At 37.7% G+C, this 23,026-nt stretch overlaps 2 protein-coding genes across 2 annotated transcripts; both read left to right on the forward strand.

The window, feature by feature from the left end:
- Nucleotides 1-9,297: 9,297 nt before the first annotated feature.
- LOC141620066 (uncharacterized) lies at nucleotides 9,298-10,672 on the forward strand. The gene is made up of 2 exons (XM_074437033.1): nucleotides 9,298-9,928; nucleotides 10,047-10,672. Exons 1-2 carry the CDS (start codon nucleotides 9,298-9,300, stop codon nucleotides 10,670-10,672), a joined length of 1,257 nt encoding a protein of 418 aa, XP_074293134.1.
- A 1,892-nt stretch (nucleotides 10,673-12,564) lies between these two features.
- On the forward strand, nucleotides 12,565-13,323 carry LOC141620067 (uncharacterized). The gene has a single exon (XM_074437034.1). The coding sequence runs from the start codon at nucleotides 12,565-12,567 to the stop codon at nucleotides 13,321-13,323; it is 759 nt and encodes a 252-aa protein (XP_074293135.1).
- The last annotated feature ends 9,703 nt before the right edge of the window (nucleotides 13,324-23,026 follow it).

Here is a 23,026-nt window from a genome sequence, read left to right on the forward strand (position 1 = left end):
TGACACCCTTTTTCAAATAAATGGATCGTGTTAAGCATTATAACCCGAATTTAATAAATGGATGTTTAATTTCCGTTTTCGCATGCAAAGCAATCTAAATCCAACTTTGACACCAATTTCTTGGTACATGCATAAACAACCGACTTAGGAAATATTCACATGTTAGGTTATGACTTTTGGATGCGCATTCATGCATTTAAACCGTTTTATCAACTTTTGCACTTAAACAACCACGATCGATCAGTAGATGCCGCTAACACGGGCGGGATTGGGTGTCCGATTAAAGGGCTTCCCAATACGTACCTTCACCCCTTACTCGGAACCTTTGGATAGTGGATGGCCTTATCCAGGGCGTACGAGAGTCATTTTAGGCATAGAATGCTAAAAGGGGGACGAGTCCTTATCTTTAGTACCTATGTTAAACACTGCTTTGTGCTTCGTTTGACCGAGGTATAAAGTGGATTTCGAATGGTTTCTAGGCATCCTATAATTGCTTGGTGGCGACTCCGTTCATCTCAAACAACGTTTCGAGACAATTGCCGAGACGAAACCGACCGATCTAAAACGATCCGGTCGAAAGCATTTTTACGTCACCGAGCGTGGTTTTCAGACCGCTGCATGTCCACAATTTAGCTTGGCGTGCAGGTGGCCCGTGACTACGGACCGGTAGGTGGCTCTCGCCCGCAGACCGACTTGTGGCCCACGTCCACAGATGGCATATGTCCAGGGCATCGGGACGGAGGCAGCTCAGCCGGTGTGGTGAAGAGGCATTGGGGATGACAGCGGGGTCTTCCATTCCTTTGGCATGGAGCGGTCTACTTGGGGAGAGCCTATGAGTTATCCCTACGGTTGCTTGGCACTATGGCGAGTGGGAGCCGATTCTGGCACTAGTGGCATCGCGGGTGAGGGCACAGCTGGAGTAGGCACGTCTGGAGGCGGTGGTGGAGATGAGATGATGGATGAGCAGGCTATGGAGTGATGATGCTCCTTTTCATTTCTATCTTGTTACATGGAATTGTAGTTCTTGATACTTGTTTCCTTTGGATACTTTTTAGACTTTGGTTTGTATTGTGGCCATAAGGCCGTATTTTAGATACTTTTCCGATTTTCTCTGCAGGATATTGGTGTCGTGAATACGTTTCCGACTCATGTATATATTGCTTTGGACTTATGAAGTGGCGCCTTAGGGGATTTTTGACCTATGGCTACTCCATCGAGTGCCCCTCACTCGATCGAGTAACTTCAGGGGTGACATTCTGGATGCATTCTGATCTTGACATACTCGATCGAGTGTCTCGTAAGCTCGATCGAGTAAGGTCAACTCGATCGAGTGCCTTACAAGCTCGATCGAGTACCACTGTTGGATGCCTATTTCGTTTAAACATTTGTTTCTATCTTCATGTGGTGGTTCTTGTTATAATGTTTCTTGTTGTGGATGTCTTATATCATGGTTTCGTCTCAACGGTGGTTATACAATTGTGCATATTTGAATAATTTATGCAATTTCGATAATATTTATATAATTTCGTATGCTAAATCATATTGTCTCGGGTAACGTAGTGTTTAATGGTTATAATCCTTGTTGCATAATTTGCATGGTTGTATAAGGAAGTAATTGATGACATGGTTGATATGCGATCATAGGATGTCTCGTTGTGTTGTTTACTATCTCGATAATTTCATATCTATATGAGTCATATCTATGTAATGTCAAGGAAGTCTCGTGGTTGACATGAGTCAAAATGTGCATATGGTCTATTAATAATGCCAATATGGAATAATATTTTCTCGACTTGTGTATTCGTAAAGTTGTTTTGTTAGTGAACTTCGGGGACAAAGTTCCTTTAAGAGGGGAAGTGTAATGTCGCGTGGAAAATGACGGAATTATCGCAATTCTATAGTCTGTTATGACAACTTTGAAGTATTTAAAATGGTTGTTGGGTAATTTCGTAGTAGTTATTGTGCAATTGAGTAGTAGTTTGTAATTGTTGAATAGAACTGCGTGTTATTGTATCTTATTTTCAATTAATTGTCCTCGGTGTTGTAATAAAATTGGATGTTAGTAGCAAATAGTAAAGTGTAATGAATGATGTGTTGTTGTGACCAAACTGTCGTTTTTAAGTGTTGTGTAACTAATAGTTGTTGGCAAGTAGTTGATGAAGGAATAGTCTGATAGTTGTATTGGTTTACAAATAGTTGTGTTGGTTTACGTTTGAGTAATAATATGAGATGAGTGCAAGTAATAGTCGAGTTGGTTGTTCTTCTTGTGTACAGTATGTGTTTGGTGATTTGATGGGGAGTCGTGTTGTGTAATATGAGCTAGGGTAGATGATGATGATGGCTGATGAACATGCATAGCGGGATGGTATTTCTAAACGAGCGTGTTGACCTATGTCGGATAAAACGTGGTAGTTACCTCGGTTCCTTTGTCTTTGTGCCGCGGGGGAGGATGAGTCGAACTTCGGGGACGAAGTTCTTTTTAAGGGGGGAAGACTGTAATACCCGTCCTTGTAGGGACCCGTTGACCGACGTTGACCGGCCTTAAACACCTATCTTGACCTTAGGAAACCTTACGAGTGATGACTTGTGACGGTGTGAGCTTTGGAGTGCGTGATACTCGATCTAGCTGAGGCTACTCGATCGAGTAGCTTGGGAGCTCGATCGAGTAACAACTCGATCGAGTAAGTTGGTTACTCGATCGAGTAACGGGTTTGCAGTGGGAATTATAAATCGTAAATCGTGAAACTCCAAATCATTTCTCTACCTTCCTCCTAAACCTAAATGCCGTCACTTCTCTTCTCCTTCACCATGGTTCACCTCCTTGATGCCTTTGTGAGTGCGAACACCTTAGGGATGGGATGTTTGAGTCGGGTAGCGGTCTTGACGCCAGATTGCTATATAATAGGTATGTCGTCGTCATCATCATCGTCGTCCTTGTTTTCAGTTATGTTTATAGAAGTAGTAATAGATGGTATGGCGGTTGTTATAGGTGGTTTTACTGGTTGATTGTTATCTTGTGATCGGACGCGGAATCGCTGCGGTTTGCTAAAGGTAGGTTCGCCCACTCAGTATTGTTGATTGTCTAGAGAGTCTGTTGATGTTATTTGGTGGGTTTATAGTCAGTACTGTTGATTGGTTGTGGTAGTTGATAATGTTGTGTTGGTATAGAAGTTGGTGATTGTTGTTGTACAGCTAATTGTGATTGTTTGTCTGTGGTTCTCGAGGTGCATCCTCGGCTGAGCGAATTCACTTGCGGGAGTGGCTTCACGCCCTTGATTCGTCCTATGTGGAACCTGCCACAGAAGGGGATGTGCACATTAAGGAACATGGGTTTATCGCTCGGATGAGATAAGCGGAGCTTAGGTGGGAACGGCTGCGGTCCCCCACTGACGGTGTGGATTACTGGTTGTGATTGGTAATCCGGCAGGACTGGACCTTCGGGCAGTCAGAGGTGTGTGGTTGGCTGGAGGAGGTGGTGTGTGTGTTGTTGCTTTAGTTGTGTTGTGTCTGCTTGCACTTGTTACCTCAGTTACTGACCTTGTGTGGTTTTGTTGTGTTGTCTGTTTATGTTGTGTCTGCCGTGATCCACTATGGTGAGCAGTCAGTTTTAGCAGGTTGATGTTTGATCTTAGCTGGGTATCTGGAGGGACGAGTCTATCACGAGTCATGGCAGAGATAGTTCCACATAGCTGATAGTAGTCTTGAGTTGTATCATTTATATCGCCTGTTGATTTTAAGTCACTTGTAAAGTAACATTAACGTTCTTTTATCGACATTTGATCATTACTTTTCTCGGGCAACCGAGATGTTAACGCCCTTATCTGCTAGGGAAGGTCTTGTTAAGGCTCCTTGGTAGATGAGGGTGTTACAAAAGCATTCCATTCGCCGGGGTCGAATGGTTACGTCTACTGTTATCTTGGAGAAGAGATCATCGGTTTCTGTCAATAGCTTACCTTTTTTTTTTTGCAGGTACACAGATAATGTTGTTGCAGTTAAAAGGTCAAAACGTAAGGAGGCCGACTTGCTCCAGTTCGAGGATTATTATCATCCACCCTTTAAGAAATGTCGTATTTCAGTTTCATTAGTTTCGCTTGTAATTTTAGTTCGGTTAGTGTAATGTCTAGTAGTTTAAGGGTATGTAATTCCCCTATATTTGTTTTGTAATTTGTATTGTTGTATCGAATTCGATGTACGCTCCTTTTTTATAGTCTATATAAAATAGTACATGTTTGTCTAAAAAAAAGGACTCCATTTGAACGACACTATACCTCTACAAGCTAGGTAAGACATACAAGTTAGCATAATCCGACGTGGCATCACGCAAACCCTCTAATTACCTCTCTTCTATACAGCCAAGAAACCATCTAATATACGAAAGAAACAAAAACCCATCAGTTAAAAATGAATCAAATAAATAAAAGCATTAGTCATTTCAGTAACTTCTTCAATACCTCCTCGACTCCCCAATCACATCACCTTCTGAGCTCCTCCTTCATTATTGAAAATGTGTTTTAGTAGCTGTTAAGTTCCATTGAATAACATTTGTAAGTGTATTTTATCCCTTGACGATTGATTTTATCCGTCTTATAAATACATCATTGATTTTTTACTCAAAATCTCACATGCAATTGCTACATAATTTCTTCCACCCTGTTTGTTGTAAAGTTTTTATGCAATCTTTTATTATTTGTTTTTTTTTTTGAAGTTGCATCGTGTTAACTATTCATCATGCGCTTTTTGTTTTATTATCAATCTTCATAATTTTCTCCCAACCTCTCACTCTAATGAATGTTACCTCAATTTTTTAGTTTTGACTTAGTAGGCGACTATGTTATAATGTTATTGAAAACGTATACTCTAATCAATTTACCTTTGGCTTGCTATATTTTAGAGGATTTATTATTTCCAGGGTTTTTTTAGTGGCAATTAAAGATTTGTCCGATAGGATAAGACGATAATTGATTGTATTGTTTTTTTATTAGTGTGCTTGGATTCATTCGCCTGGTTTTTAACTGGTTAAAAAACCCATGCTGATATTATTTTCAGAAGTTTACGGGACGACGATATTCTCCTTGATATGATATGGTTTCCGCTTCGCTATATGTAGTTTCCGCATGACAGTTATCTAGGCATCAATTGTTTTGATGCTTAAATGGATTGGCTTTACAAGAGGTTATGCACTTGAATAACTATTGGCTCCTGTATTTAGCATTAAAGTGAGATCCCTTTTGTTTGAGATAGTAAAATAAGAAATATATCCGGGTAACTATTGCAAGTCTGCAACATATGACAGGGAATTTAGATTAGGTGACATTAACTTTTTGTTTGGATTATAAAAAAAGGAGGGAAGGGGCAGAACTATAACATTTACCCCACTGATCATAATATTTATGATGAAATTGTGCCTTGTAAAAGGATGTCAACACACATGCCAAAAAAAAAAGAATGAGGTATACAACAATTTTGATCATGCTTAGGCGCTTGGCAATATAAGATTGGGGGCAGAAGCCCATGTTATACAAGTCGAGACAAATGTAGCTGTGCTCAAAGACACAAAATTACCATGAAGGTCTCGGGTTCATATTAGCTAATACACAATTTTACAAGTTAATTTCTTGGTACAAAGCCTTTCTGTTTCATTGAAAAGTGCACACCTTGATATTAGATAGTTTCAGATCCAACCTTTTGAAACCCCTTCTAAAGGTAAATCCAAATGTTCCAAGTTTTATTCTATTATATTGTGCCTTTAATTTCGATAATCCATGCTAAGTTAATGTTTTTTAATTATTTGTTAAGTCTGAGTCTGATGCCTGATGGGTTCTATTTTTAACCTTCGGATCAAGTTTTTTAATTGCAACAAAAAAAGAGTATCCAGTTGGTATTAATTAAGTGAATTATCCTCATTTAAACTGAAGCGACATAGCATAGGAAGATGAAATGGTTGGCTGAGATTATTGGCATTAGTCCTATATCTCTATTCACTTTCATTAGTGTAAGTCTATGTTTTATTCTACCACCTAGAGCTTTTGGGTTCATGTTTGCACGATCTTCTGAATTCCTTCAATATATAATACAGAGTAGTTGATATTTATCATACCTTAATTACTGTGACACCATAAGGGAGATACTAGAAGGCTACAGACACACATATATGAAGGAATCTCATGTCAAGGAGGACAAAATTAGCAGGTGGTTAATATTCATATGTAACAATTATGTTGTTGAGGTACTTCTATTCTCTTATCTTATTTGCTCAACTCAATTATGAATAGATAATTTTATATTTACTTGAATTCATTTTCTGATTTATCAAGTACATTGATCTTGGTATTTTAATCATAGCTGACAATTGAATTTCAGTGAGGAAAGTTTGTGAATTGGAGGTGATGAGCCGTTGTCAATGTTAACTTGATTTGCGCACAGGTTGTAATGTTTGGCACTCTAAAAATTTAAACCATTTTTTGGTGATGTTTTAGATGTTAAAGATAAGGTAAATACAGTGTTGTTTGAAAATTTCCACTTACTTACAAAGTGGATTAGAGATTAGTTGTTAGTGATTCACGCATGTGAAAAAAACCCAGAGAACATATAAGAATTCACACCTTAAACATCTCAGAACTTTCACCCTTAAATCCTTAAATTGTACACTAAGTCGTAACTTATGTCTTGGTATGACATGTATCCTTTTTTAGTTATTTTATGTTTTAAACCCTTTGTTTAGGCACCTCTATATTGTAATATTAATTAAAATCCACAATACCTACATTTTATTAAACTCTCTTCTTAAAATTTCTATGTTTGGAAAAATATTGGTGAAAGAAAAAGATACATGTTTAAAGTTCCTGATTCATGTGCAAAACAATGAGGGGCAGAGCTTAAAAGAGGTTAAGTAACCTTAGATGAATAAACTGAGCTTTGATATACTCCGTAACTTTTATAAGATAACTTCAATTTAAGGTTTTGTGGTAAATGAAAAAGAGAAGAAATGTATCATCAGTAGTGAATTAAAAGACCGAGAGCTGGAAGGCCATGAGGCCAATTGAATTACTTCTATGATCATTTAATAAAATGGGTTATAAAGAGCTGCCATTTTCCATACTCTTTAAAAATACTAAAGAGTGGTTACTATTGCCAGTACAATACTTTTTTGTGTTTTTGCCTATTTTTCCCCTTTGTCATTATTTCCGCTGTTTCTCGTTTTTTTTCTTTCCTCTCTCTCTCTCTCTCTCTCTCTCTCTCTCTCTCTCTCTCTCTCTCTCTCTCTCTATCTCCCTCCTTTTTCCTTTTGTGTTTGCCATCTGTCTGTTGCTTTTCTGGAACAGTGTTTCATATGCAATACTTCATCACTTCATTTACCCTTTTCATCTCACCCACTCTTTTTTCCCTCTTTCCCTCTCTTACCTTCATTTCCTTTCACCAATTTCCTACTACTACTTTAGTAATTTACTATTTCTACTATAATTTACTCTATCAATTCCTGCCTAATGCTCAATTTACATCTATTTATTTATTTATTTATTTATTTATTTTAGTTTTTATTTTCTTTACCCGGTTGATTCTTATTGTACCCGGTTGATCATTATACTTGGTTTTTACATCCTTTGAAGAAATCAACCAGATACAATAAGTTATTTGTTAATTTAATTGTGTTGTTTTGAATTTGTGATGAAGATTGATGATTTTAGTTATTTATTGACATGTGAATTATTATGTTTTTGATTATTTATTTACATGTGAATTATTTGGATCTGTTTCATACTTGTTTTTCTTGAACCTTTGTATGTTGGGATGCTATTATTCTAATTTTAATTTCTGGGTTAGTATTGGCGGTTTGATTTTATTTTTGATATGTCCTCGCTTATTTTTAGTAGTTTGATTAGGTTCATCGAGTATTTTTTTTCAGAGATTGATCAGAGGGTATTGTGATTAACGTTCATCTATTTTACCTAATTTGGATTTTGATGAATGAGTTTCCACATTATTGTTATCGTTAATTCATATGATGTATCATGTACGTCTGCTTGTCCAGACATAGAGTTAATTTGTATTTTTCTTATATATAGGTTGGCTCTTAATTTTAGTTTCAATTCACATCTTGTTATGAAATATTATAGTTTAATATTATATGGATGTCCATATCTTAGAATATTATAGAGTGTATTATCTTATGAAAACTCTACCCTCATTGTATGTGTATATATACCCCCTCATAATGGAATAATATACGGTTCTGTCTCTCTTTTCTTCTCTCTATTATTCTCTCCTGTCTTTATTTCACAACACGTTATCAGCACGAGTCTCTAGCCATTATTATTATTATTATTATTATTATTATTATTATTATTATTATTATTATTATTATTATTATTATTATTATTATTATTATTATTATTATTATTATTATTATTATTATTATTATTATTATTATTATTATTATTATTATTATTATTATTATTATTATTATTATTATTATTATTATTATTATTATTATTATTATTATTATTATTATTATTTCTACATCGAATACAACCTACTTATTATTATTGTTGTTGTTGTTGTTGTTGTTGTTGTTGTTATTGTAATTGTTATTGTTACAAAAAAAACCTAGAGATAGAGAGAGAATGAACGACTAGCTATTGTGCCGCCATTGTTTTACTGCTTATGGCTAGGAAAACTAGCCAACAGCGACAGCGTGAATTGAACATGAGAGGGAGGAGTATCCCTGTTAAGAATAAGGACGATGATACGTTAGTAGGAGAAGTAGAAAACATGGAAAATAGTAACCCTAATGCCGTTCTCGCAGGACCGGATGTTGATGAGGTAGGCAAATCCAAAAAGATTCATGACATTGTAGGCATACCAGAACTGGTCGTAGAGATGGACGAGGAGGGAGAAACTGAAGAGGAGATAGAAGAAAGTGATGAGGAGGAGGAATATGTGAAAGACAGTTTGGAACAGGGGGAGAAAACCCACGAACAAAATGAGGAAACAGAGAGGCGAGGAAATTGAAAACATTGAAGATGATAAGAAGGCGAGCAAGGTGATATATTGCGATTCAAATTGAGGATGTTGAAGAAGAAGTAGAGAAATCTTTGGAAGCAGGCGAGAGTGTGTTTTATCCTAGGCGCTAACCCGCCATGGGAGATTGTGGAAGGTTTTATAAGGAGAATATGGACAAAGTTTAACATCGACAAAATTTCTTTCATGCCAAATGGGATATTCTTAGTTCGATTTAAAACCTTGGAGATGAAAGAAAAAGTCCTAAGTTCAGGGCACTACCTTTTTGACAATAAACCCATGATTGTGAAGCCATGGGAGAAGGACATGGAGATGAATAAGGAAAATGTGAAATCTGTGCCCGCCTGGATTAAGATACACAAACTCCCTCTCAAATTCTGGGGCAAAGGTCTTCCTAAGATCACTAATTTGGTAGGCAAATATGTGAAGTGCGATGTGGCCACAGAGGAACGAACAAGACTAGGGTATGCTAGGGTTATGGTGGAGCTGCAGGTGGATCAACAGTTGCCAAAGAGTATATCTTTTAAAGATGAAAATGGAGGAGTGGTTCAGGTGGATATTGAGTATGAATGGAAACCTGTAACGTGTAAGAAATGTCAAGGAATGGGTCATGAAGAGGAGAACTGTAGGAAGGGGGAACCTAAGAAACCAAGCCAGCAACCTATTAAGAAGGTATGGAGGCCAGTACAGAAAGTAATTGTCCCTGCTAGGGCTCTTGTAAAACCAGCTGTCCAGGAAACTACTCCTATGGATGGGAGAGCTGTTGTGGGGTTCCATACTCCAATAAAGAGGCTGGTTAAGATGCATAGCTGTGAGAGGCCAAAGGAGGGATATAGCAATGAGACATTTGGAGCTTACTCCTATAAGGAGGTTGATGCCTCTCCTCCTAGAAGGAACAGTGATGAAATGGGTAATGCATCAAAAACTATTTTATCTAATGGATAGGATAGGTTTTTGGAACATTAGAGGGATGAATATAGTAGGAAAACAAAGAGAAATTAATACTTTTTTGCAAGCTAATAATATAGGTTTATTTGGTTTACTTGAAACAAAAATAAAGAATAAGGCCTTTCACAAGGCTTCTAGTAGTTTTTCTAATTGGTGCATCACTACTAATTCTGGATATCATTCTGGAGGACGCATTTGGATAATTTGGAAGCCAAGTTGTTTTAGGGTAAATGTGCTGGAATATAATGCTCAATATGTACATATGAAAGTTGATTCCTTGGTAGATAGGAGGAGTTTCTGGTTAACCATGGTGTATGCCTTCAATGGACATCATGAGAGAGAACCTCTGTGGGATAATTTGGGAAAGAACGCGAATTTGGTAACTGGGCCATGGGCAATTGCAGGAGACTTTAACTGTGTACTGAATGTTTCAGAGAGAGTGGGGGGTAATACTCCAGCTGGTGAAATGGAACCATTTAGAAGATGTCTTGCTGATTGTGGGGTAGTGGATATTGCTGCAGTAGGGGCCTTGTATACCTGGAACAATAAGCAGAAACCTGAGGAACGAATATATAGTAGAATTGATAGATTCTTGGTCAATCAAGATTGGTGTGACTCTTTTACTGATATATATGCACACTTCATGCCTGAGGGTTTATTGGATCATACACCATGCCTGTTAAAGAGCACAAATCGAGTCGGGTAAAAGAAGCTTCAAATATTATAACATGTGGGGTGGTTCAAATGAAGTTTATTCCTTTGGTGAGGGAGAATTGGGATCTTTGGATTCTTGGTACTCCTATGTTCATTTGGCAAAAATTTGAAGAATATGAAAGTTGTTCTTAAGGAGTTGAATAAGGAGTGCTTGAGTGATATTGAGAATGCAGCTGCTATCCTTCAGAAACAGGTGGAGGGGTTGCAGGAAGGGATTAACAGGGATCCTACTAATGTGCAAAAATTACTTGAAGAGTATGAAGCCTCTCTTAAACTGCAGGAGTTATCTAAGGCCAGGGAAAGCTTTCTTTCTCAAAAGTCTAAACATCAATGGATTAAGGATGGGGATGCTAACAGTTCATACTTTCATGGTATCTTTGAAAAGGAGGAGGAATATGAATAAGGTTGCAATGGTTGAGGACATGAATGGCAAGGTGTGTGATACTCGGGAGCAAATTCGGAAGGCATTTATTGACTACTATCAAATTTGCTAGGATCAAGTAAAGAAAAAAGAAGATTCATAGGAGAATCATTGCTCAAGGCCCTGTATGCAATGATGACCACTTTGTATAGCCTGAGGAAACCAGAATCGGGGAGGAAATTAAGGAGGCTCTATTTAGTATTCCTGACATTAAGTCTCCAGGGTCAGATGGATACACTAGCAAGTTTTTTAAAGACGCTTGGGGAGAAATAGGAGGGGATGTTATAAGAGCAGTTCAAGATTTCTTCCAGAGTAGGCAGCTCCTTAAACAATTTAACTCCACGAATGTTACACTTATTCCCAAGTGTGACAGGCCAAAGAGTGTGCTTCAATTCCGACAATTGCTTGTTGTAGTGTTGTGTACAAAGTCATATCAAAACTTCTATGTTCCAGGCTAGCTGAAGTGTTACCACATATTGTTGGACAGAACCAGGGAGCTTTTATACAGCAGAGAAGCATCCAGGAGAATATACTAATCTGCCAAGATCTGATCAGGTTATACGAAAGGCCTCATGCTTCTGCAAGGTGTATGTTCAAAATAGACCTGCAGAAGGCCTATGATACAGTGGAATGATGTTTTGTTGAGAATCTTTTGGAAGAGCTACATTTCCCTCCTGAATTCAAAGCTATGATAATGCAATGCATAACTACAACTACTTTCTCACTCTCTATAAATGGTGAAATGTTTGGTTACTTCCAGGGGAAGAGGGGCTTAAGACAGGGGGATCCTCTCTCCCCTCTGATCTTCACATTATGTATGGAGTATCTGACTCGTACACTGCAATATGCCTCATCAAAGTATGAATTTAAGTTCCATCCTATGTGCAAGAAACAAAGACTTACTAGTCTAATGTTTGCTGATGATGTCATGTTGTTCAGTAAAGGGGATGCCACTTCTATGATGCTGTTGTTACAGTCATTTGCTACTTTTTCTAATGCTACTGGACTGCAAGTTAGTGCCTCAAAGTCTAGTGCTTATTTCAGGAATGTACCAGAGCAATTAAAGTCTGAGATACTGCAGATATCCGGATTCAGTGAAGAGAGCATCCCATTCAAATACCTTGGTATGCCAATCCAGACTACACGACTCAAAAAGCAAGACTGTGAGTGCCTTGTGGATAAAATATGTGCTAGGATACATGGGTATGGGGCAAGAAAATTCTCCTATGCAGGAAGGTTAGTAATAGTCAAGAGTGTGCTTAATTCTCTACATTCTTACTGGGCATCTATGTTTGTCATTCCCAAAGGAATCATCAAAAGCATTGAAGCAGTTTGTAGAAACTTCCTCTGGGATAACTCTTCAGATTATAGAAGGACTCCTCTTGTGGGATGGGACACTATTTGTAGACCTAAAGATAGAAGGAGGTTTGGGGCCCAAGGATCAGGAAACTTGGAATAAGGCCATGGTAGGAAGGTTGGTTGACTGGGTATCTACGCAAAGAGACTCAATTTGGGTACATTGGGTGCAAAGTAACTATCTTAAGGGTCAGGAGTGGATGGAATACAAGCCTAGTACAAATTCAAGCTGGGTATGGAGGAGAATTTGCAAGGTTAAGGACGAAATGAGGGCTGGTTATGTCAATGGACAGTGGAATGTTCAACCAGGAGGTTTTACTCCAGCTGGTTGTTATGCCTGGTTAAGAGGGACAAGGCCAAGAGCTCACTGGGTTAAGGCAGTCTGGAATGGGTGGGCTTTACCCAAGCACCAATTCTTGGGTTGGCTGGTTGCTCATGAGGCTTTGAATACAGCTGCTAGATTAGCTAGTTTTGGGGTGGATATTGAGGACAAATGCTCTCTGTGTGGTCTAGGTTCTGAAAATATTGAGCATTTGTTTTGTGATTGCCTTTCTAGTAGAAGAATTGTACGGGAGCTGAACAAGAAAACTGCTTGGGTGTTTCCTGTCAGGGATGTGATGGACTGGTGCATGCATCGAACAAGCACTGTACTTCAGAGAGGAATACAAATTGCTATGGTGATGAGCCTCTTGTACCAGGTCTGGCAACAGAGAAACAAAGGCAGGAATGAGAATGTTCTGATTTGTCCAGAAGTTGTGGCAGGTACAATTTTGGAGGATACGAGATCAAGAGTTCGAACCCGAGAGAAAACAACGATGAATCTTGCAGAACGAGATTGGCTTGTTAGAATGCGTCTTATAGAATGATATCTTGTGTATGATCACCATAATGTAATTATCTTTTTATTATTTATATAATTCTCACATTTCACCAAAAAAAAAAATTGTTATTTTTGTAATTGTTATTGTTATTAGTGAAAATTGTTAACTACCACCTAACATTTACCGTATTTTCCAAACTACCACCTTGTATTTTGTTTATTACAAATAACCACCTACATTACACAGTATATATCCCAACTACCACCGTATTTCATTCCCGTTTATCATTTTACTTAAATCCCGACTCATTAAGTGAACAAAATATAAAATGACCAACTTACCCTTGTTATTAATCTCTCCCACCCTAATACAACCGTCCCTGACCAATCTCCACCAATAAATGACCACCACTCTCCCTCCCACCATGATGTCCAGCCCAACACCATCTTCCACCATTGAAAGCGACATATTCAATCCAGACCTTGAAATTGTTTCTCCCTCTCCCTCCCCCTCCATTGTCAAAACCAACCACTATACTAATTAAGAAACCATAAAAAAAAGTGTCCTTAATAAATTACTCCCAAATCAATTATCACATCCCCCAAATCACAAACCCTAAATCCCCGAATTTCTATCAGATTAACAAGCCACATGATAAATAACAAATTGAAAGTGCAAAATCACCGCCATTGGAGCATCGAAGAAAAACAAGATGTTACGCGCATTATTCACCTACTCCTTTCATCCTCTTAGTTCTCACAATAATCTCCAGATTAATCGCATCATCGCGCTCAACGCTTCACGTCATAACCTTCGGCACCACGTCACCCAAATTCATAAGCTTTTTAATTCATAAGCTTGATATGTTTAGGATTTTTGGTGGATGAGGTGATCAATTTTTGGCGGTTTGGTGATGGTGGACTGGTTTCCGGCATCATAGTGCGGTTAGTAGTGAAATAAGAGGCAAAGGGTGGCGGGGTAAGAGTGGTTTCATTGGTGGTGGTAAATTGGTGGTCGGGTGGTTCATGATGGGCTGTACGGTGTTTGTGGGTGATCGGCGGGGTTGGGATAGGCAATGTAGTTGGAGGGATAGGAAAAGATAAGTGGTGACTATAATTGGTGGTTGGAGTTGAGGAGAGGTGGTGGCTGTTAGTTTTTTTTTTTTTTTTTTTTTTTTTTTTTTTTTTTTTTTTTTTTAGGGAAATATGACAAGGGTACTCTCGTCAAATTGTGGTTTATTTACATATTGAGTCGGGAATTAAGTAAATTAATGATCAGGAATAAATTACGGTGGGAATTGGGATATAAACCTTAGAATATAGGTGGTAGGTTGTAATAAACAAAATACTTGTTATTATTGTTATTATTATCATTATCATTATCATTTTCATTATTATTATTATTTCGTACAATCCTTCTTCTTACTGTACTATGGGCATGGGTAAATTATTTCATAATTTGATGTAGACTGAATTTTGACCATTTGTAGATTATAATGGTTGTGTTCTGCCGTATGAGTACACACATTGTCTCTAGTTATTGTCTTTGATTATTATGGTTACCATTTAATTTGTTACTATTCATGGTTTTCCATTTATGTTTTACCCATTGCGGTGTCCATATGTTTGTTATATGTACAGACTAATCCGTATTAGTCATAATTTCTTATCAGATTTAACCTACTTAATCCTTGCGATTCTTACTATTTGTAATTGTTTGGCAATTGAATAATAACTTTTAATCATTGTCCATGAAATTTCGTAAATCACAGCATAAATTTTGGCACTTTGGAATTTATTGGGTAAATTGACTATGACTTTAAAGTCTTGATCGGTCTTTCACGCTTATGGTATGTGTGTGTAGATGTGTAGTAATGCATGCTAAGACATATTGCAAAATTATGAGATCTTCTTTTGCCGTGTTTTCCTCACTTATGATAAATAATTAGTGAATGTTGTTATTAATTGTAAATGAATGTCATGTTTTCTTCATTCTTTATTGTTGAATTGGTTTATACAAACATTACGTTACTACTTTGCTTGGTACATAAAATTATCATTACGTTAACTCGCCAAACTTGGAGTTGTGGTCCAAATAATTCCTCGCAGAGATTAAGGGAAGACTTACATGAAAGGTATTGATATATTTTTGTTTTACGTACGATTCATACAAAGAGATCTTTGAATGGTAAATAGTTTTATTAGTCTTGTACAATTTATATAATTTTGGATTTAAAGTTTCTAAAAATTTATTTTATGAAGATGAGCATATATATCTATATTATAACTTTGACTTGAAGTTCAAAGTTTTAGAGGTGTTTAATATTTTAACACCGTTTCATCAGCACAATATTTTCATATTGTATAAGTGTAAGTGGTCAGAAGTCCACGTGTAAATGCTAGTAACCAGAAGTTCACAGCTGTGTTTTTGAACCGCAAATGAGTTTAAAGCGGTCTTTTTGAAAGGCAAATTTATTTGCGAATTGATTCTTGTTCACTTGATGTTGAACAGTATAATGAGATATGAAATTTGATCCATTCGTGGAAGTGAATGTGACATCTCATAAAGACACTGCCGGTGACAGAGATCGAGAACATGGCATTATGATAAGCCTAATGTTGCGGCCTAAATTGAGCCTAATAATATGGCATTTGATGAGCCAAGTAAAGAAGCCTTAATTGAGCTTAGTAATGTGGCCTTATTGAGCCAAATTTGTTCATTGAAAGAAATGAAAATATCTCATGAAAAGTCGTATAAGAATATGAGACTCATATATGCAAGAGTTTAATATGAGAAAAGAAGAAAAATTATATACAAGCTGAAATTTTGATATTCATACTATGACCAAAGTTCATAGTGTTTACATATACTGAATTATACCAAAATTGGCCGGTGTGAGTGGTAAGGGCTCTCATCTCTTAAACAAGTGGTCGGAGGTTCGATTTCTGGCTCTTGCGAATGAAAAAAGCCAAACTTGGGAGGGGCCAACACATTAAATTGCCTTCAGTACTCCGAAGGAGATTGCCCCAGCTGTTAGTAGGGGATACTCCTGACCAACACCAAGAAAAAAAAATATATGCTGAATTATGACATGGAGTTCATAATGTTTACAGATATTGAAACTGTGACTTGAAGTTTACAGTGTTTGTAAATTCTCACATTTCATATAGTGAGTATTATTTTGAGTATGAATATTAAGAATGAACTCGGTGTTTATACATGGATGTCTACAAATTATGCGACACTTTTGGAAAATTCAAAATCTTATCAAACCGATTCAAAACATTCCCTGGAGCGAATGAGATATCATGTTTCGAGGATGAAATTATTTTATCTTTCATACAAGTAATGTAATCCTATAGACACATTATATAATAAATTTGATTACAGGCCATTATTCCCTGAGAATAATATGGCATTGCTTTATTCATCTAATAAAAGTATGAAAGTATACCACAAGCATTGGTTAGGTATGAGGATGTAGATATTTTCATAAGTTATGTGTTTATTTTAAAACACTGGTATTCCCACTAGAAGTGGACATTACTTCACATTTGAAATAAGAGTGATAATGTGACCAATATATAATATATTGTGAAGTAAATGGTAAAAAAAATACAACTAATTTGAAAGTTGTTGAATCATATCTGATCCTTAAAGGGAATAATTGATTCGTAATTTGAATTGTGATCAACTTACATGTATTATCATGCCATATAGCACATTAGAACGTGCGTTGTGATAAACATACGTATGTCATCATTGTATTTGTTGACGATTATACTTGTTGGTCATCTGAAAATACTCAAAGAGTAATATATTCCCTATTGGAATATTGACGAGTCTTGCTTACATATATGAGGCACTTATTGTGTCCTATGTCAGATGTCACATCATTTATCTAGCCGGATATAAAATTTTAATTTGAGATTTACTGATACAAGTATTGCTATAAGATTAGCTTGATTAATATTGTCAACTAAACTATGGCATGTGTCCATGTGATAAGTGAAATTATTGAGATACATCCAATTCTTATTAAAGATTGCCGTGTATTTTTGGCAAAATAAAAAAGTTGACATGAAATGATTCAGATGTGACAAATTAAAACAATTCAGGTTCTTACTATACCCGTTTTGATAAACTTTGAGTTTATCTTCAAGAAAAGATAAGTGCTGAAATTCTCTCGTGTAGAAATTTTATTAAAGGCGAGACACTACACTGCGATTGAGTATATAAGATGTTGGAGATCAAAACTACTCGATATTGGATAAAGAACTTAAATGTTCGTGTATGAATTGACACTATATTGTGTGACTTCTAGTCACATAATGGTTTTTCCGAGTAGTTTCCGTGATTAAAAATCACATTCTGATTTTTATATGAAATCATTGATCTCTTGAATTGGGCATTGTGATTCAGCACATTTAAAGTCCAACTGCATTATATGTTTCTCCTCGAAATATTTTGTTATTATACAAAAATGTCCATATAAATTCTCATCGATGATATGGGAAATTGAGATCTAAAGTGGTTACGATAAATATTTAGACTATACATTGGTTACAGTTTTTATCATCTTAGGGGGAGAAAAGTGAGTTAAAGGTGGTAAAAACAAAATTGATCCCATACTGAACCAAAAGTTCAGAGAAATGATATACATTAAATTCATTGAGTAGAGGTTTTGAATTTGATATAACAAAATGTTTTACCAGAAAATAATACAAGTACACATGAACTATAGTATAAGGAAAGTCAAGATGAATTGACGGTTCCAATGAATAAATGTGAAACAGCAAGTTCAAGCAGTGGGTATGACATATAATTGCTAAAGCGTCCCTGAAGTGACACGATATCTGAAGGATAATAGATGGCTTAAATGAATATAATGGTACTACATACATATTCAGATTCAGATATCATAAAACATAAAACCAAAACTGAGAAATACGATACAAGTGTTCCAAACCAAAATCCAACTAAAATAAATAAAATGTTACGACGCTACAGTGGAAGACTACTACTCGGACTCGTGATGACTCATCCCCAGCTAACCCACGCGCATCCAAGCCATACCTACTAAACAACTACTCACCATCCCCGAATGGATCACCACAGTTTTCAAAACATTTAACGGGGTCAGTTACCGTATAAACAATATAAGATAAAACAACAAACAATTACACAATCACAATCTCCAACACCGTCACATCACCAATCATCTGACTACACACTAAAGTGTATAGCCCTGCCAGAATACACATCGTTGTTGAATGATATCAAGAATGTGTTGATATGGTCAATATCGACAAAGCTCAAGCTTTCATGCATTTCTTTAAATGCTTACGAGATATTCACTCGTATGATCACTATGTTTTCACAAACACCAAAAGTCCGTCAATACGATGCGGCGGCACGCTTCTTTGAAGCTAAGCTTGAGAGGGGCCAAAAGGTTGGTCCCCATGTCCTTAAAATGGTCGAATATGTTGACATCCTAGAGCGTCTAGGGTGTAAGATTCCTAAGACTCTTGTGGTGGATCGTATCCTTCACTCACTCCCCACCAAGTTTGCCCACTTTAAGGTAAACTACAATATGAATGACATGGATAAGAGTTACCATGAAATTCATGCACTCCTCACCCAAGCGGAGAGGGATATGGAGGCAAGTGGAAGTGAAAAGGGAGATGTTTTAACCATGAAGTTAAAGAACATGTCTCTTAGAGTCAAGAAAGGAAAGGGAAAAGAAAAGTCTCAATTCAAGAAATCGTCAAAGAAAATTGACAAGGGAAAGGGGAAGGCCGTTGAGAATGGCAATCCCAAGGCAAAAAGTGTCAAGCTCTCTGAGGCCGAATGTTTCCATTGTAATGGCAAGGGGCATTATAGGAGGAGTTGTCCCAAATACTTGGAGGATCTCAAGGAAGGGCGTGTGACGCCTATTGGTATGATTTCCTCTCTTTATGTGATAGACATTAATTATGCTTGTACTTCCACTTGGGTACTTGATACCGGATGTGGCTCTCACCTTTGTAACCATTTGCAGGGTATAAGGGACGTGCAAGCACTAGCAAAAGGTGATGTGGATCTCCGCATGGGCAATGGAGCTAGAGTAGCCGCCGTTGCCGTAGGGACCTATGTGCTCACTTTAGCTAGTGGTTTAGAGTTGTATTTAAATAAGTGTTATTTTGTACCAACTTTAACTAAGAACATCATCTCCATTTCGCGTTAGACGCGGAAGGCTTTGTTTTATGATTAAGGACAAGTGTTGTACTTTTTCTTTAAATGATGTGGTTTATGGCAAGGCCATTTCAATTGGAGGCATTTATGTTTTAAATGATGTTAATGACGTTTATCATATGGAAAATAAAAAGCTTAAAAAGGGTGATCCAAACGAATCCTACCTTTGGCATTGTCGTTTAGGCCACATAAACGAAAGACGCATTAAGAGACTTGCTTCATCAAAAGTGCTCAAACCATTTGGTTTCGAATCTTATGGTACATGCGAGTCTTGCCTTTTAGGCAAGATGACTCGTGCACCTTTTGCGGGAAAAGGGACACGAGCTAGTGAGGTTTTGGCTCTCATACACACGGATGTGTGTGGACCATTAACCATCACCGCTAGAGGAGGTTTTCTCTACTTCATTACTTTTACTGATGACTTAAGTAGATATGGGTATGTCTACTTAATGAAGAACAAAAGTGAAGCCTTTGACAAGTTCAAAGAGTTTCAAAAGGAAGTAGAGAACCAATTGGATAAAACGATAAAGACTCTACGGTCCGACCGTGGTGGTGAGTATCTAAATATTGAATTTGATTCACACCTAAAAGATTGTGGTATAGTATCACAATGGACTCCTCCTGGCACACCGCAATTAAATTGTGTGGCCGAAAGGAGAAACCGAACTTTACTTGATATGGTTCGGTCAATGATGAGTCTAACTGAGCTTCCTAGTTCATTTTGGGGTTTTGCCCTCTTGTCTGCAGTATTTTCACTAAATCGAAGCCCGACTAAAGCGGCCGATAAGACTCCATATGAGATATGGACGGGGAAAGTCCCTCATTTGTCATTCATGCGTATTTGGGGTTGCGAAGCGTACGTTAAGATCAAGTCTGACAATAAGCTTGCACCGTGTCGACAAATGTCTTTTTGTAGGATATCCAAGGGAAACACGTGGCTATTACTTCTACAATAAACACGAGAACAAAGTGTTTGTGGCTCGTGATCTTTGTCTTCCTAGAAAAGGAATTTATTTCTAGGAGACAGAGTGGGAGAAAATTTGAACTTGAAGAAGTTCGAGAGCCACAAACCGAGAATGAGGTAGAGGAGAACGTGGAGGAAAGCATTCCCTCTTCCTATGAAATGGTAATTGTTCCTAGAAAGTCAAGTAGGATTTCTAATCCACCTGATCGCTACCTTGGTAACATCGAAGAGGATGGTGTTTTGTTACTTCTTGAGAGTAATGAACCCACTACCTACAAATCGGCCATGTCTAGTCCCGACTCCTCGCTTTGGCTAGAAGCCATGCGGTCCGAAATGGATTCCATGTACGAGAACCAAGTATGGGACTTGGTGGATTTACCCGAGGGAGTGCGACTCTTCTTGGTGTAAATGGATATAAAAATTAAACTCGGCGTGGATAAACATGTGGATGTTTACAAAGCTAGATTGGTGGCAAAAGGTTTCACCCAAGTTCATGGTTTACACTATGACGAAACCTTTGCTCCGTCATCGCTATGCTAAGGTCTATTAGGATAATCTTAGCGGTTGCCGCATTTCATGATTATGAGATATGGCAAATGGATGTCAAAACCGCCTTCTTGAATGGGATTCTAGAAGAAGAGGTGTACATGATACAACCCGAAGGTTTTGTGGATACATCTAACCCTAAGAAGGTGTGTAAGCTCAAGAAGTCCATTTATGGTCTTAAGCAAGCATCTAGGAGTTGGAATCATCGCTTTGATCATGTCATTAAACAATACGGTTTTACTAGAAGTGTGGAAGAACCGTGTTTATACATGAAGTTTAGTGGGAGTAAGGTTGCATTCCTTGTCCTATATGTTGATGACATATTGCTCATTGGGAATGATATTCCAGCGCTCACTTCCGTTAAGGAGTGGCTAGGGAAACACTTCCAAATGAAGGACTTGGGAGAGGCACAACGAATCTTAGGTATCCGGATCTATAGGGATAGGTCCAAGAGGATACTAGCATTGAGTCATGAAGCTTATATTGACAAAGTTCTTGACCGGTTCAATATGAAAGACTCCAAGAGAGGATTTCTACCTATGGGCCAAGGGATTACTTTGAGCAAGTCACAGTCTCCCTCTACCCCTAAGGAAATTGAACACATGAAGACCGTCCCTTATGCTTTCGCTGTTGGGTCTATCATGTATGCTACGATTTGCACTCGTCCCGACATTGCGTATGCCTTGAGCATGACAAGTCGGTATCAAGCCAAGCCTGGTGAGAGTCACTGGATAGCCGTAAAGAACATCCTTAAGTACTTGAGGAGAACTAAGGATTCGTTCTTAGTGTTTGGAGGAGAAACTGAGTTGTGTGTAAGAGGTTATACGAACGCAAGTTTCCAAACCGATCGGGATGACATGAAATCCCAATCCGGCTACGTGTTTATGCTAAATGGAGGAGCTGTTTGCTGGAAGAGCTTCAAGCAAAGTGTTACTGCGGATTCTACAACAGAGGTGAGTACCTTGCGCGTCTCGAGGTCGCCAAGGAAGTTGTTTGGATTAGGCAATTCATGGAGGGGCTAGGAGTAGTCCATTCCGCCAAAGATCCTATCACTCTATATTGTGATAACAGTGGAGCTATTTTTCAAGCCAAAGAGCCTAAGTCTAGTAACAAATCTAGACACATTGAAAGGAAATACCATGTAATTAGAGATTATGTGGAAAGGAAGGAAATTGACATTTGTAAGGTTGGGACAGATGACAACATTGCTGATCCTTTAACCAAGCCTTTATCAAAGGCCAAGCATGATGGTCATGTCGTCTCTATGGGATTGAGACGAGTACCGGATTTTCTTTAGATTATGGATATGTAATAATTGGATAGTGTATCTTTTATTATATATATGATAATCACATTCATTGTTTTCGTATTAATTCTTTTATGAATTTTTATTTAGTGTGACTAAATTTTAATACCTTGTTTATCTGAATAAGTTGTGGAGACAATGTTGAACACTATTCAAGTGACTAAGATGAACATTGTATCTTGTCCCTGGTCACTTAATGAGGTGACGTCTCGGAGTGACTAGATTGTGAGTCGATTGATGGTTGTTCAACACCATAAGGTCATATGTGATGACTGGTCGATTACATAGGCAGAGTGTTTGACACTTAGCCGGACAGTGACCATTTAGAGAGTCCCTAATTTCTATTATGGGCGTCTGGTCGTGGCGGGGATCTCTAAGATGTTCTAATGAGTCGATTCTTTTGATTGGAGACTATTATCTGAGTAGGTGCAGTTTCCGAGTGACTTTGGTTTTTGTCCTAGGTCGTGCCGTGAAAGGAGGCCAAAAGGGCATTTACTAGGTCATGGTGAGCTGTATTGTGCAATAGGATAGATAGGGCATACAGAAATTATCCACCCACGTTGTGTAACTATATCTCAAGGCCACTCGAGGAGTTAATGACTACAAATGCGTGGCCACGCTCGGAAGTAATCTGTGAGAGATTTTTCCGGTCAGGTAGTCACACTCCCGATCGAGAAAGCCACTCGCGATGTGTTCAT

Source organism: Silene latifolia, chromosome X (genome assembly GCF_048544455.1).
Source record: "Silene latifolia isolate original U9 population chromosome X, ASM4854445v1, whole genome shotgun sequence".
Lineage (NCBI taxonomy): Eukaryota > Viridiplantae > Streptophyta > Magnoliopsida > Caryophyllales > Caryophyllaceae > Silene > Silene latifolia.

Coding starts and splice junctions, on each gene's coding strand:
- LOC141620067 (XM_074437034.1), top strand. CDS start 12,565: ATGGTAGGAAGGTTGGTTGACTGGGTATCTACGCAAAGAGACTCAATT.
- LOC141620066 (XM_074437033.1), top strand. CDS start 9,298: ATGATTGTGAAGCCATGGGAGAAGGACATGGAGATGAATAAGGAAAAT. Junction 9,929..10,046: donor AAGGAACAGTGATGAAATGG/GTAATGCATCAA, acceptor CTAATAATATAG/GTTTATTTGGTTTACTTGAA.